General features: G+C 30.1%; 1 protein-coding gene across 1 annotated transcript in view; it reads right to left on the bottom strand.

The window, feature by feature from the left end:
* LOC129966238 (uncharacterized) overlaps positions 1-11,224 on the bottom strand; it is a 28,251-nt gene extending 17,027 nt beyond the window's left edge. Inside the window, exons 1-2 of the mRNA XM_056080652.1 lie at positions 11,165-11,224; positions 10,650-11,034 (exon numbers count right to left, since the gene is read on the bottom strand). Of these exons, the coding sequence (XP_055936627.1) occupies positions 10,650-11,034; positions 11,165-11,224 (445 nt within the window). The remainder of the gene's footprint in view (positions 1-10,649; positions 11,035-11,164) is intronic.
* Positions 11,225-15,524: the final 4,300 nt, after the last annotated feature.

The following is a 15,524-nucleotide window of genomic DNA, read 5'->3' as shown; positions in this document are numbered from 1 at the left end:
TTGATCAATAAAATTTCCCTGACAGGAAATGACTGATAGACGTACAGAAAGTTACCTCTTTTAATAATTATAAGAATTCTTAACCTATATAAAACATTTTCAACGTGATGATTTTCACTACATATTAAGCAGTACATCTGCAACTTCAAGCAAATTTTTATAATATATATATTTATATCTATCACAATCTTAGTAAGAATCTGATTTCATTTTGTTCATTATTTTAAATGCAGATGGTTCCAAACAAGAGAGCTATTTTAAGGCCATCCTTTGTATATTTTTGACAAATACATTTTAATATAAAATTAAGTTCCCGAAATCAATTGAAAGGGGTGCAAAATTCTGCAAAAAATAGAGTTACATCTAATTCGGTGTCTAGTACACTGAAATTCAGATTTCTATATTGCAAAAGTATTTTTTAATTTCAAATATTTTTGCACTAATACGGAAATAGCATATTCATTCTTTGGACTAAGAATTTTATTTTCATAAAACATTTTATTCTCATAAAAATTGTGATATTTCCTTATTATTACAAATGAAACCAACTGTGAAACGTATCAATTATCATGCAGCTATGTTAATTAATATGGCTCATGTATGAGTCTAGTGTAGTCATAAAAGATTCTAATTATGAAAAATGATGAATTCTTGCATCTTCTTTTAACACAGTTGTTTTCTGTTTTCATGCAACCATCAATGAATGTAGGGTGCATGCAAACCTTTACATTAACAGTTAAAAATAATTTGTTGTTATTGCACATTTCCAATTACAGCACAGCTATGTAAGGTCTATGAAACTGGGCTCCCTAAAGAAGGCTAATACTAACAATGGATTGTCTATGAGATCCTGCCTGAAGAGGCCTAGACAAGTAAGAATATAATCAGGTGAAGCCTCTTCCGTAAAACTTGGGGCTGACTTCAAAGCTCTTAGAAACCTCAGAATGATTAACAGTTCTAATGTGCCCACTGAGAAAGTGAGTAAATATAGTCTGATCCTACCTACTACAGTCAAGAGTCAGAGATCCCGCTGAATGACTACTATTATACCAGTGATGTACTGTTGGGACAAGCCAAGTGGTTTTATTTTGGCTTTTGGTTCTGGAGAAAATGTTCACACAGGTAAGAGTTTGAGTAAGCACAAGAACATCGTAGATGGGGAAAAATGGTCAGCGTCTATGTTCTAAGGCTGGAGCACCGAAAAAGCCATTAATAATAATAAATATTAATTATAATTACCATTAATAATAATAAAAGTAATTTGTACCATGTTTTTAAGAAAACTACAAAAATTAACATATCAAAGGAAAAAGACATTCATTATAGTGACAAACGAAGCAACGTAATTCACTAACTCCGTCTCCACTTTACAGAATAGTCAGTTCAATCCCTCCTCTAATTCTTTTTACAATACTTTCTAATTTGAAAAAAAAATCGTTGTGATAAAACAAATGCGGTGGAATCCAAAGAGAAAAAAAGCTTCATTTTGTGAATCACAGAGGGAGAGGAAAAAATTCTCAGTGTAATGATAAAAATACTAACAATGGATTATCAATAAGATCCTGCTTGGAGAGGCACAGATAAATAAGAATATGATTAGATGAAGCCCTTTCCGCAAAAGAATTGAGGAAGACCTCAAAGCGCTTAGAACTCTCAGAATATTTCATAAATCTAAGTTGCCCACTGAGAAAGCGAGTAAGTGTAGTCTGGTCCTGCCTACTATAATCAAGAATCAGAGAGAGAGTCAATCAAGAGTTAAGAGTCAGCCCCCTGGACGGTGACTTAGGTTAGTGAGAAAAGGTCAGTCAGAGAGCCCCCCATGGTCTGATGGGTCAATCCGTTTTATCTTGACTTTTAGCTCTCGAGGAAATTTCCACGTATGTAAGTAGGCATAGAGGCATCTCAGATGGGGAAAATGGGCATATTCTGTGTCCTAAGACTGGAGCGTTGAAAGTGGATTAATTTGTACCATGTTTTTATGAAAGATACAAAAATTATCATATAAAAAGAAAAACACATCCATTATTATGACACTGAATTCCAAGGAATAGCAATGGCATTCAATAACTTGAAGGTTCCATTTCATAAAATGGTCAGTTCAATCACTGCTCTCGTTCTATTTACAATAGTTTCTAAAACTTGAAAAAAAATCAGTGCGATAAAAAAATGCGGTAGAATCGAGAGAGGAAAAAAAGCTTCATTTTGTGAATCACATGGAGAGGGGGGAAAATTCTCAATGCCAAGTAATGATAAAAAAAAATTTAAAAAGTTGATTTTTTCAGATGAGAGTTACTGTAAGAACCTTCTCTTCTTTGGGGAAGGGAAATCATTTCCAGGCTTAAAAAGCAGACGAAGTGTTGATGAAGTTAAAAAGTCGAATTAATTCGTGAACGCTTAGATACCGCTAGAACGGAAGATCATCTTTTCGGGAAGGGGGAAATGCAAATGTTTTTGCTCCTTCCCTCCACCCCCAAATGCATTCTTTTTCACTTCTTTTTTCCCCCTTCCTGTCTTTGTTGCTGCCGATAATGGTCTTGGAGCAGGAAGTAGGGAAAGGAAGAATGCACCCCCCCCCCCCCCCTTTTTTTTTTCATCTTAATTTCTCTATTCTTTTAATCTGTTGAAATGGCTGAGACAGTAGCACAGGAGAACTTGAGCCATCTCCCCAGAATTCTTCCTTTGCGTTAACGGTCATTGATTTAATGTTGTCTGAATGGCAACATTAATGTCATGATTCGATTCGCGTGAAAGAAGACGATAATATTGATCGTAAATTTAAACGATCGCTTCCAATTGCATTAACATATTCTATAACATAAAGCTGAGGGAGAATCTTCTTTCTTATAGATGGTCTGCTGTCTTGGTGGTAAGAAAAAATTTTCAGGCGGTTTTAAACGTGTTTTGAACATGTTAAAACATTTATTGCTGCTTTTGAAGAATTATTATTCCGAGAAATATTTAACTAATAAAGTTTGACATGCTATGTATTTTTCCGATAATGATATCTTCAAATAGATAGTTATCTTAACGTTTTTCATTTAAAATTCAAGCATTTATAATAAGGTAGCTAAATAAAATTAAGTTTTTTTTCCCAACAAAATCTTAGATTTGAAATAAAAGCTATTTTTTAAAAAGAATCTTCGTTTTGATTTTTACCAGAATGAATTCTAATCGAATTTGAAAATAATAATAGCGAGAATGTATTTTTATAGATGTTTTTCTATCTTGGTGCAAAGAAATTTAAAAAAAGTTAAGGGGATTTAAAATTGTGAAGTATTTATCGCCACTTTCGAAAAGTTTTTACAACCTATATTACATTTAATTACTAAATATTGACAGGATTTATATTTTTTCAGAAAATAAGTATTTTAAAATATATTATTATCCTTATATTTTTTTTAATTTAAATCCAAACACTTATAAAAAAGAAGAAAATCAAAAACATATTTTTTCGACAGCCACGAATTTTAAATGAAAACATATCTCCAACCTGAAAACATTCTTGCTTTAATTTTTGTCAATTTATTTCTACATTTATTAAGCGTAATAAATTGATAACTACCAGTATTTAATGTTTTACAATTTGAAAGAAAAAGCGCATTTTACTAAAGAGGGATTCCCCTCAGGTGGGGCACCTGGGAAAGAGGATGAGATGCTTCCGGTATGATGGTTGGATCTCTCCGCCGTGGAGGGTGCATAAATAGATAGGGGTCTGGCTCCTCCCATCGATGATGGGACTACTTCCTCCAGGAAAGGTTGTACCTTGGCCGGTGATGGTCTTTAGAACTCAACCACAGTTCCCGCCAAAGTTTGCTGTTGCGGCGGTCCGATCATTCAGTTTTCTTTATCCGTGTGCCTTCGGGCGTGTCGGAGAGTCAGGCATGTGACTTACTAAAGAGAGATATAGAAATTCTACCTACATAATAATTTCACATCAAGTTTCTGATAAATTTCACATCAAGTCAAATATAGATATTGCAATTATCAAAATTATTAATACCCCTGAAAAGCTTCTATTAGTAAACTATATAATGATCACAATACTATCAATTGTAATTTAAATTTCAAATAAATATAATTCATCCTTCCTCATTGAAAATCTTTACTCCTCCAAACTGAGAAAATTCCATCCCAATAATTAAAAAAAGATTCTAAGGATTACGGGATCAGAAGTGACAATGACAATCATCGAGAGAGGTCATCTCAACACTTCCTCGCATATTCTCTAATAACCTCGTTGTGGTAGAGAACGCTTTACATGGCAATAGTTACGAAATTTTAATTTTGGACGTGAATTTAACATTTTTACTGAATTTATCATGTTATCCTTGGCGGATTATTTGGCGATTAATCCCTGGTATGCGGTTTATAATATCCGAAAGTTAAATTTGGGGTTTAGACACATTTTCCTCCACCCACTGAAACAGAAATTTGACACAAAATAGCATTTTTAGCCATAAACTCCCAAACCAAATTTGATACAGTTAAGTCATTGCGTTTTTGAATGATGCGTATACATGTTTCTGAAAGTACAGACCGACAGACAGTCAACTCGTCGTTGAATTTGTCTCAAAATTTGACAGGTGTCCACTTTATAGATTTTAAATCTGTGTAACGAATCTTATCTATCTCTCTTCGTTTTACAATTATCATGTTAACCTATATTCGAACATACGGAAAGACAGACTTCCTCTGAAAAGATTTTACTCAAAATCTAATAGAAATGTTAAATGTTGGTGTAAAAACCGTATATCAAATTTCAACCGTCTGTCTCAAAGCGTTTTTTAAAAATCTATTTTTCGAATTCAGGGTGATCTAAAACATGGAGATTCGTCAAAATCTCGAGTTCGAATTTTTTGGCGATTACGATATTTTCTCTATACTATGCATGCGAGAAAGTAAAAATGCATTGGGCTCGTTTCTCAGTTCACTCTATTCGGTGATAAGTCTTGTAATAACATACACCCAAAAGGACACATATAAGTAGCTACCGCATTATAAGAAAAAGTAAGTCTGCAAAATATATTTCAAAAATTATGACAAACCTCTCATCAACAGTAAAACAGTTATAAAACAGTTTTTAATAAATTCATTGATGAATAAATGTGAAATATTGATAACCAAAAATGGCATAATTTCCAGGAAACTTTAATTTCAAGGATTATTAATTATAAAACGCAAAATGGAATTTCGGATGAAAACAGTCTTTTGTCTCATAAGATTAGTATTTTCAGACAAAAAGAAATTTTATATATTCAATCAACTTTTGGAACATCGTTTGAAGTAAACAAAAATAATAGCAAAAATTCTGCAGCAAAAATCAAAAACTGAGTGAATGTACATGCATTTCAATAGATTTCACAATTTTTCGCAGCAAAAGAATAGGTTCTGCTTCAATAGCATATATAAGAAAGTGTCTAGAACAAATAAGGTCCCAAACAACACTATCAAATAAGTACGTTGCGAAGCTATAGGTTATTTTTTCAAAGTTTATAAAAGATGTTGAATTTACTTTCCCATGCATTAGGAAATTGTTTTAATTATTATGATATTGTCACGTAGGTACTTTAGTGTGGAATGCAATGACACACACAAGAAGTAGAGTTAAACGAATTTATTAACTCAACTCTGAACTGAGAACACAGTGACTGACAGAGCTTCTGCTTTTATACTAGCAGGGAAAGTTCCAGAATACCTTTTTGGAGACAGTAAGAAAAGTCCAAAACACTTGTCTGGTAAACTAAAGAAAGGTCCAAAATCTGGAATCTCTTGATTAAGAGACCAGTTTTATGACCATTCGGTCATGGAGAGTCGACTGCCTCTTTTCAATGCGGCAATATTTTCTTTAACTTACACAAAATTACAGGCCAATAAATTTTCTAACACAATATTTTGAAAAATCCCTGCACAAATGTCTTAGAGGTCATTGCCACTTAAATAATTTTTTACTATCTGTGAGGTTTGACTTCTGAAGGGATTCGTCTGTTAAGCGTCCGATCTTGATAATTGTAAGCACTTATATCTTAAACCTTCCATATGCGAGAAGGTTTATTTAATCAAATAGGAATAAACAGTCCCATTTAAGGAATAAAACCGTGATTAAAGAATAAATTATAAGAAATTTGTGATTAAAACTTTCATATAACGAAGGGTTTAATTACAGTTTTAAACAGAAAGAATTATTTCTAGACATAAAAAAATATACCTCTAATAAGATATAGTATAATATCCTTATTCATTTCAAATGTATTTAATTTAAATTTTTGAAGTCTATGTTTCTGGTTATAAGACCATACCTGTATGAAAGAATCGTCAGAATATATATCCATAGGAGAAATCCGACATTCGACAAATATGTGCAGGAACGCTTCAGGACATATCCTCAGCCCTCTTCTTTATTTCATTATAACTTATGATTTTCTTAAATGTCAGCATATTAGTACCTGCTCTTTGCTGTCGACATAGCTGCTCTGGCACAAGAGAGAAATGTTCTGTCCTAATAACATTACAAAAGTTTTTAATTACTTTGGAAGAGTAGTTAAAGATTCGAAGAATTGCTATGAAGACTATGATAACTAAGACTGTTTTGTACAGAAAGAATCACAATTGATTAAAATCAAGTTATCTATTCTTGTTGGAAAATAGGTGAATCTTATTGAATGGATTGTTAAGGTTAAATCTATCAAATAATTGGTACAATAAACTTACGATTACGAGCATATGTCGTCATAGATCAAATAAAAATTTTGGGTTATATTTTGTTTGATTCGATCTTAGAATAATAGGTATTCCAAACTATCGCTCAAAAATAAGAGTTTTATATAAGCAAATATGTCTTATCTCTTGTATCTTTTGTTTTGGATTAGCAGTTAAAAAAGAGATGAAAGGTACAAGTAATTTTTTTAAAAAACGCTGTTCGTATTATTTAAAAAAAAAAAAAAAAAAAAAAAAAAAAAAAAAAAAAAAACGTATCTTGGTGCCTCAGAACTCAGTATCAGGTTATGATCTTGAGAAATGAGACGATCAAAGATTATATCAAGAAAAATGGTTTTAAAAAATCCAAATCCGCTCATCCCCTTCCCCGAATAAACTACGAATGATCCTTTTCACACAAATTCCTATCATTTTCATACCCTTTTGCATTGCTTTACAATAATTTCTTGTAAATTCCGCCAACAACCAAATTAATACATTTTTATACTATTATTTACTTAATTGGTATATTTTTATTACTTGATACATCTCATTTTCAATTTTGCATTTCTGGTACCTTTATCCACTGAGTTTACAGCAATAATTGAGTTTGGGAAAGTGTTTGATGTTGTTATTCGTATATGCAAATTTATCTTCATCTATAAAAATTATTATGAATTTTACTAATTGGTTTAGCGAAGTAGTTTTAAAAGATATCAACAATATTATGCTTTATAAATAATTTATAAAAAAGCCAAACTGTTGGTTCGTGTCAAGAACGAATAAAAATAATCTTCGTTTTTCTAGCAAGGCAGATCTTTATTTTAAAAATCTTATTTATCCGAGTCTATTATTTTTCAAAGGGAATGTAAAATAGTTTTTTTTAATAGATATTGCTTAAAAATAAAACTTTGCAAACGACTGTTTATGACGTAATTTAAATATGTAATATTCAAATAAAATAAAAAGTTACTGATTCCCTGGGTTCGGGAAAATATGTATTTTTATTTTTATTTTCAACTTATTTTTCTTTCATTTTTCTAATATTATGATTACGATAAAATTAACTCAAATAAAACATTTAATTTTTCAAGTTAATATTTAATTATTTTAATGTATTATTCAAATCAAATAAAGTTAGTTTTTTCTTTAAATTTAAAAAGTGAAGTTTCATCTATATGAGAAAAAACCAACAAAGGATGAAAAAAAAGAGCATTCTTCCAAAGATTGTAAATATTAAATCTGGAACGGAATAACATGCCAGAAAGTAAGTAGTAAATGTTTCTGTGTATTATTTATAACAAATAACTAATAAAAAATTTATTAAGCATTTTAACTCTATTCCAAAAACTAGACCCTATTGATTATTTTTCATTAAAAACGCGATAGGAGCAATTTTTCCAGAAACTCCCTCTAGCATTTCGCGAGCAAGGGTGTTCCATCAAAACCCGTCGTGCCGATGAACAAATCAATCTTGTTGTCCGGACCGTATTCGCGTCCGGTACGAATATATATAATCCCAGTTTTCCTGATAAGGTCTACTGAGGCTAAGGTGCAGGCATATCCGATGCATTTGAATATTAATTACGAAGCGAGACGTTAATTATCGTTACATGGGGGGAAGGGTAATTAGCTACCTTGTTGCTCTAAATCAATTTGTTTCGAAGTATAAGAAGAAGATTAGGCTTAACCGCCGCCGCTCCATTGTTGCTGTCCGACAATCAATTGTCGGATAACAATTTGCCCCAGTTACGTCACAGCGGAGAGCACCGATGGTTGTGATTTCGAGCAAAGCAGAGAAGGTTGCCATGCTTTAATGTTTATAGCACGTTTGGCGAGCTTTGGGGGCCGAAAATGCTTGTAAAAGAGTTCAACAGATTGTATGGGAAAGATTTAAGTGAAATCTTCATTTAAAGCAGGTATTATCAATCAGAAAATTTCATTTAAAGATTAAAATGTCTGCATTTGTCTAAAAATAAAAATGCAAACTATCTGAATAAAACAAATCTTAACCATTTATTAAAAAAAAAGATTCAAAAATTATAAATAAGTGGCCTAATCACAGAAATTAAAGCTGTTTTATTCTTAATAATTTGTCTAGAGGATATTTCCAATTGCAATTTTTTTTTTAATATGAGTCAGCAATTTTGTTAAGAGCGTGTTAGAGATAATTAAATAAAAATGTGGAAATTGAATCAGGAAATAAGAGAGCATTTTAGAATGGTTAAAATTGGCTTATTTAAGATAAAACTAGGAAATTAATTAGGATTTAAATTTATATATATATATATAATAAAGTCCATCTAAAGATTTTTTTTTCATTTAAAGATTTTTGTCGCATTAAAAACAATAATTTTTAACATTCAATATTTTTTTATTCACTTCTGAATTAGAATGCGTGTAATGTATGTATAATTTAAACATATTTGCTTTCAGAATGTTGTTTAAGGACATAATTTGTTCATGTGTTAATTTCCTATCTTAATCTCTAGTATTAAAGAAATCCACAATTTGTGTATTAACTGCAAACCATTAATGTACAATAGTTATAAAAGAGCCTATAATCGAACCATCTTCACCGATTTTTTTTAGCGACATCTTTTTTTTCTGGCCTATTGAATGCAACATTTGATTCAAAATTATAACTGTACTCACAGAATTGCATTCTAAATTTAATTTAAGTCATTGCATTTTTTAATTATCGTGATTAGATTACATGTGAAGATACAAACCATCAGACATTCAGCCCTTTAACAAATTTGGTTCCAAACTTGACAGGAATGTGCATTTTAAACCTATGAACCAAATTTTGTCTAATCTATTTAGCTTCTTAATTTTCGCAATTGTCGTATTTTCTTGTAATCGAACAGCCGAATTTCTCAGAATGGATTTGATTGAAATTTTGGTAGATATTTGCCAATTTTATGAACTTTTCATGTATTCTGCTCACTTTAAAGATAAAATTTCGGAATTAGTAAATTTTAAAATTTCTCAATTCATTAAAATTAAGCTCGAATTTGTTTTAACAATTACAGAAATATTACAATGTGTTTTTATTTTATATACAAGGAAATAAAACATTTTGATTTTTTTCAAACATTTCATATTATTCCAAACTAAATCATATAATTTATCTGTTTATCTTCCTATTTTTAGCAACTATCGTGTTTTCCTGTAATCGGACAATAATTATTCTCGGAATAGATTGCGTTGAAAATTCGGTAGATATATACAAATTTTATGCATTTAGTTTGAATGCCTTAATTTTTGCCATATTCTCCGGACATTTCACATATTTTAAACAAATATTTTAGTTTTTTATTTTGAACCATGTGTGATAAAAAAAAAATTTGCATAGTAGATCTAATGAAAGAAGTTCAAAGGAAATCTATAGATGAAAGCTGATATTCGATTTATTGGTTACCTAGTTAAATTTCAATTTAATTTTACACAGAATGAAGTATTCTTCTTAATGAAAATTTCTACGGAACATTGAACGACAATTTACGTGTTATTTAATCTCCATATTAATATGGTCTCTATATTACATTGGCTGCCATAAAAATGGTAGCATTAAAAAATAAGGGATTTATTGGAGAGCATGTAGATTCGTCTTTCTTCATACTGGGGGCATTATAAAGCGCGTCTCAAAAGTATATGGACAGGCGACTTTTGAAGTAATAATTCAAAAAATGAAGCAATTATCATGAAAAAAAATAATAAGCATCTGTAATCACAATATAAGTTTATTACAACAAAGAAATAGTGTATAGATTTTATAGAATATGTGTAAAAAAATAATTAAAAAATTGACTGTCCCGAAAATATATGGACTTTTGAAATATTTTGTATTTAAATTCAAATTTTGGATCCATTGCTTTTAATTATATTGAAAATCCTATCAGGCATGCTTCGAACTAAACTTTGAAGAAAGTGCGGCTCTAAAGAGAACCAACTCTTCTCCACTTGTTGCTTTAATTCCTGAATAGTCGAGAACTGACGACCATGAGCATACACATCCCGTGCAAGTATTCCCCAAAGAATTTCCATGGGATTCAGGTATGGGCTAATAGCTGGCCAGGCTATAACAGTCACTTGATTTTGAGTAAACCAAGCTGTTGTTGAGTGCGAGGTGTGAATCGACGCATTATCCTGTTGGAATTTCCAGTTTTTCTCTCCTAGAATATTTCCAATTGGAAGTAGATTGCTTTTGAGGACATTTTGATAATCTTCAGAGGTCTGTCGACCATCAAAAAAGTCAATATCGGTTGCTCCGTTGAAGCAGCCGATACCACGAGAGAACCTCTCCACACCACGAGAGAACCTCCTCCTTGTTGTCGACTAAAGAACACACTAGGTTCTCGTCATAAATCATGCCAGTAGTATACCCAGCCATCAGGGCCATCTAAAATTGAATTTTTTTTCGTCACTGAAAAAAACATGGAACCATTCCTCCGTCCAATGCATGTACTTTTAAGCCCAAAGGACACGTGCTTTTCTGTGGTGTAATTTCAGCATAAGTGTCCGACATATTCTGCAATATCTATGAAATTTGCTTGACTGTATGCGACGATGAACAGTAGATCTTGAAATTGGAAACGCTAAAGTCCTCGTAATTTCACGAATAGATTTCTTATGGGTTGAAACTGCGAGCAAAATCTCTCTGTCTTGTCGCTGGGATGTTTTTCTTGGTCCTCCTGAACGCTTTTTTACAATAGAATTTGTATCTTTCGACAAAATTTCATAAATTCCAGATCTGCTACGCTTCATTTGTTTAGCAATATCAGAAACTTTAACATTTTGAGCTTTTAAACGCCAAATTTTAGCTATATCAGCAGCAGAGAATTGAACGTTGCGAGGCATTTTTCAACTACACGAGAATTGATGAACGAGCTGCGATTTTATACTCTGAAGTTGTTACGTCAGATGTATAGACCGCAGAATATGCAATTTTTTTGGTACAGGAAAAATAAAAGCGATTTTTTTTTCATTGTCCATATATTTTTGGGACATCATATTTTGAATTTTATTTTTTTACACACAATCTGTGATACAAGTATAACATTTCTATATTGTAATATACGTATTTTATGATTCCATGTGATAATTATTTTTTTCGTGATAATTGCTTTATTATTTCAAAGGTTACTTCAAAAACTCGTGTGTCATATACTTTTGAGACGCACTTTAATAGCAGAATGATGTATCATAAAGTTTAAAAAAAACTATTGAAGACAGTGTGGTCAATGATGAAAATGATAGTGAAAAAGTTATTAAAAAATCTTCAGAAAAAGAAATATCAACAGCATTCGATACAAATCGAAGGGAATTGCTTCAATCTATTATTTAAAATAGATTGGTACGCAAAGCAGAATTTTTCTACATTTTAGAATGTGTTAAAATCAATTAAATAAATAATCAAAATCAACCTTTATCTTTTATCGTTTTGATTCTAAAAATTTCTATTTAACAAATTTTCTTTATGATGAATTTTTGAAGTGGAATAATGAGACGTATTAAATCTTGACACGACTGTGCGTCCATTTGTAAAATTGATACATAATTCTAAAATCTTTTTTTTTTATCATTTTGTATGATCCCGCTTCATGTCTGTTTTTAATTTATTATTTAAGTAATTTATTACTTTTTTTACTATTAATTACTTTCATTATCAACTTACATTTTTGATTATACTTTTATTTTTATTACATATATAAAGATTTCAGTGATGATACAGGAGAAATATCCTTTTCTAGAAGACTTATAGCACAAGTCAATTCATTTTGATTTCATGAGTTTGTCTAGAAAATATTGTTTTGGGAATTTGCAAATTCAAGGACTTTTGTTGCAAACACATAAAGACGTCTTTATGGAATAAATAACGTTTGAACCTAAGGGAATTATTAAAACTATTCTGTTATCCAATTGAAAAGGGAATAACAATAAAAAGGAATGTAGATGGCAAGAATTTAAAAAAAAAGAAACATTATTTGGTGTTTGATTTTGAAACTCGTCATCCGGATAAAGTAGGTTGTATATAATTCCAAAGTAAATTAGTAAGTTTTAACTTAAGCTCAAAATATTATCGATTTCTATTGATAATAAAATATGCTAAACTAAATAGGGGCAGAAATTCAGAAGAATTTTACTAGAGTTGCTATATTTCAGACTGATTTATTATATATTAATCAAAACTAAAGTTAGTTTACATTCTCGGTCGGTACGGAAAAATTAAAATATTTTTATAGGAATTACTATTTTTTTCTGTTCTCAGTATAAGTCAGTTTTAAAAAATAACAAAAAAAGTTGCTTCCTCTTCATTTTATTTTTCAGCTGTTTTTAAATTATCTCTGTAAGAAAAATCTGAATTAAACTTAATTTGCCAAATAAAAACGATTTTTTTTTGCTTTATTTAATCAAAGTAATGAAATGATTGCAATATTGTTGGTATATTTTCAAGTCTGGATCAAATGTTTTTACTTCCTTTAATTTCTTTTCGCAGTTAACACAAGCATATATTAATACATGCACATGTTGTACATGCATATCCTATTGCTAAAGTGCAAAAATGATGCATTATGTTGAATATCTAATACTACAGACAAAAAAAAATCCGAAAGCTTCTTTCTTAAAATATAAATATTGTTTTAGGAAATCGGCTGGTAGATATGAGGTAAGGAAATTTCAGTACAATGGATACTAGAAGATGACATTTTATTCTAAGTACATTCAGGAAAATACAAAGTACGGGTGACAAAACTACAGTCAAGATATACAATAAGATTGTACAACTTACAGACATTAAAAACACATTAATAAATAGCAAATAGCTGATTAAATAATTGCATCGCAAACACAACTGAAGAGCATTTTCCGAAATCTTCAAAAAGAGAATTTTATTCGCTCGTTTGAGCACTTTCGTTTATATAGTCTCCATGACAGGGAGACAGAAGGATCTTTGGATCTTAACTGTTAGCAGAAATATTATTAATATCCTTGCATTTTCTATAGCCACCCTTTTTGTCATTATAGTAGTCACCAATTCAACAATTGCTCATCATTGTCATAGAATCAGTTTGCCTTCCATTAAAAATATTTGTGAAGCTCTTTCTTGTACTTTGAGATAAATGCACAAAATCTTATTGATTTGTAACAATACATATAAAACTTGCTTTACTCAGTGTTTACCCTATGCAATTATGCATTTTTGCCATCATCTATACAAAGAATCAATATAAATTGCAATCCTCTTTTAATCATCGGTATATTTCATGAGAGTAATAATAACTGAATTTTTTTTATTTGAGAAAAAAATATCAAGAGGTGAGATCAAAGTTTGCGGACATCTGCAATTTGATGTTTTGTTCGAAATTTAGTTCAGTGATTCACTTTTGTATTGCAACTTATCATAACGGAGATCCAGCTTGAAATATTTTGAATGCCTGTAATTGCGAATTAAATACTTCCGTTTTATGTATTGTTTTATCTGATGATTCTTATTCTCACTAGTTAATCATATAATTCCTCGCCTTTTCTAAAAGTTATGACAAAATTCATTTACACTTGGGAAATATTTGCACAGTTACACGATTTGTTTAACTAAATATTATGTAAACTAATAATTAAGACTTATCTACTGAAATTGCGACCTTAGAGGAGAAAAGAACATTCTTTCCTTCTTCTGAATAATTTGCAAAGTTTTGATTGGTCCTAAATATTTCTTGTAAAACTGCTCTTTTTTCCACTCAGTGGCTTTCAATTTCGCTTTTACACATGTGACAGTACAAAAAGATATGACAATAAAACTATCTAGACAATGATTTTAATTTTCCAAAAATTATTATAAAAAGTAGGATTAAGAATCCTGATCGGTAATTGATAAGAGATTGAAATCAGCCTGTAAAAGAAAAAGAAAAATTATTTATGCAATATAAATAAATATCGATATTGTACATATTAATCATTATAATCCTCTTTATTAAATTATTTATTATTATTTCATGGAAAACAATGTTAATAAATCAAAAAGCAACATATTTAATTAAAAAAATGAAAATAATTGTAAACATTTATATTTATTAAGATCTCTAAAGTTTCCAAAGACACATCCCTCCCCCTTATTTTCTTATTGAGATTCACTTTTAGGAGCAGCCGTTACGTGCAAGCAAGGCAGATAATTTGCGATAACTTTAGAGTCACATTTTTTTTAAATGTAATTTATCATCATCATTACCTGAAGATCGATTTCTAGTAATTACAATATATATATATATATATATATATATATATATATATATATATATATATATATATATATATCACTTATTAACAGAAGAAAATTAAAATCTTTTTACATTTATATTCACTGTATATTGTATATTTTTGTTCGTGAATACAAAGAAAAAGAAAATCATTCGCACTTGTATTGACTGCACATTGCATATCTGATTCACTAAAAAAACGGAAAATAAATCTTTCAAAATTGTATTGACAATATGTTGCATAATTGGTTCATTAGCAAAATGAAAATGAAAATCGTTCATACTTGTATTGACTACATATTGAATATTTGGTTCGTGATCACAATGAAAACTAAAATTATTCACACTTGCATTGACTATATATTGTATATTTGTTCCACTAGCACAACGAAAAATAAAATCAATCACAATTGTATTGACTTCTAAAGCTTTAGTAAAGAGTGATTTTTTAAATTTTTTTAATCATTTATCAAATTAATCGGAATCAGAAATGTTATTTAATAAAACTTAATAGACTTTTATGTTATCTGAAGGAATTATTAATAAGAATTATTGAATATTACTTAGTAA

Source organism: Argiope bruennichi, chromosome 4 (assembly GCF_947563725.1).
Source record: "Argiope bruennichi chromosome 4, qqArgBrue1.1, whole genome shotgun sequence".
NCBI lineage: Eukaryota > Metazoa > Arthropoda > Arachnida > Araneae > Araneidae > Argiope > Argiope bruennichi.
The sequence above is the reverse complement of the archived record's forward strand: the minus strand, read 5'-3'. Positions and strand labels throughout refer to the sequence as shown.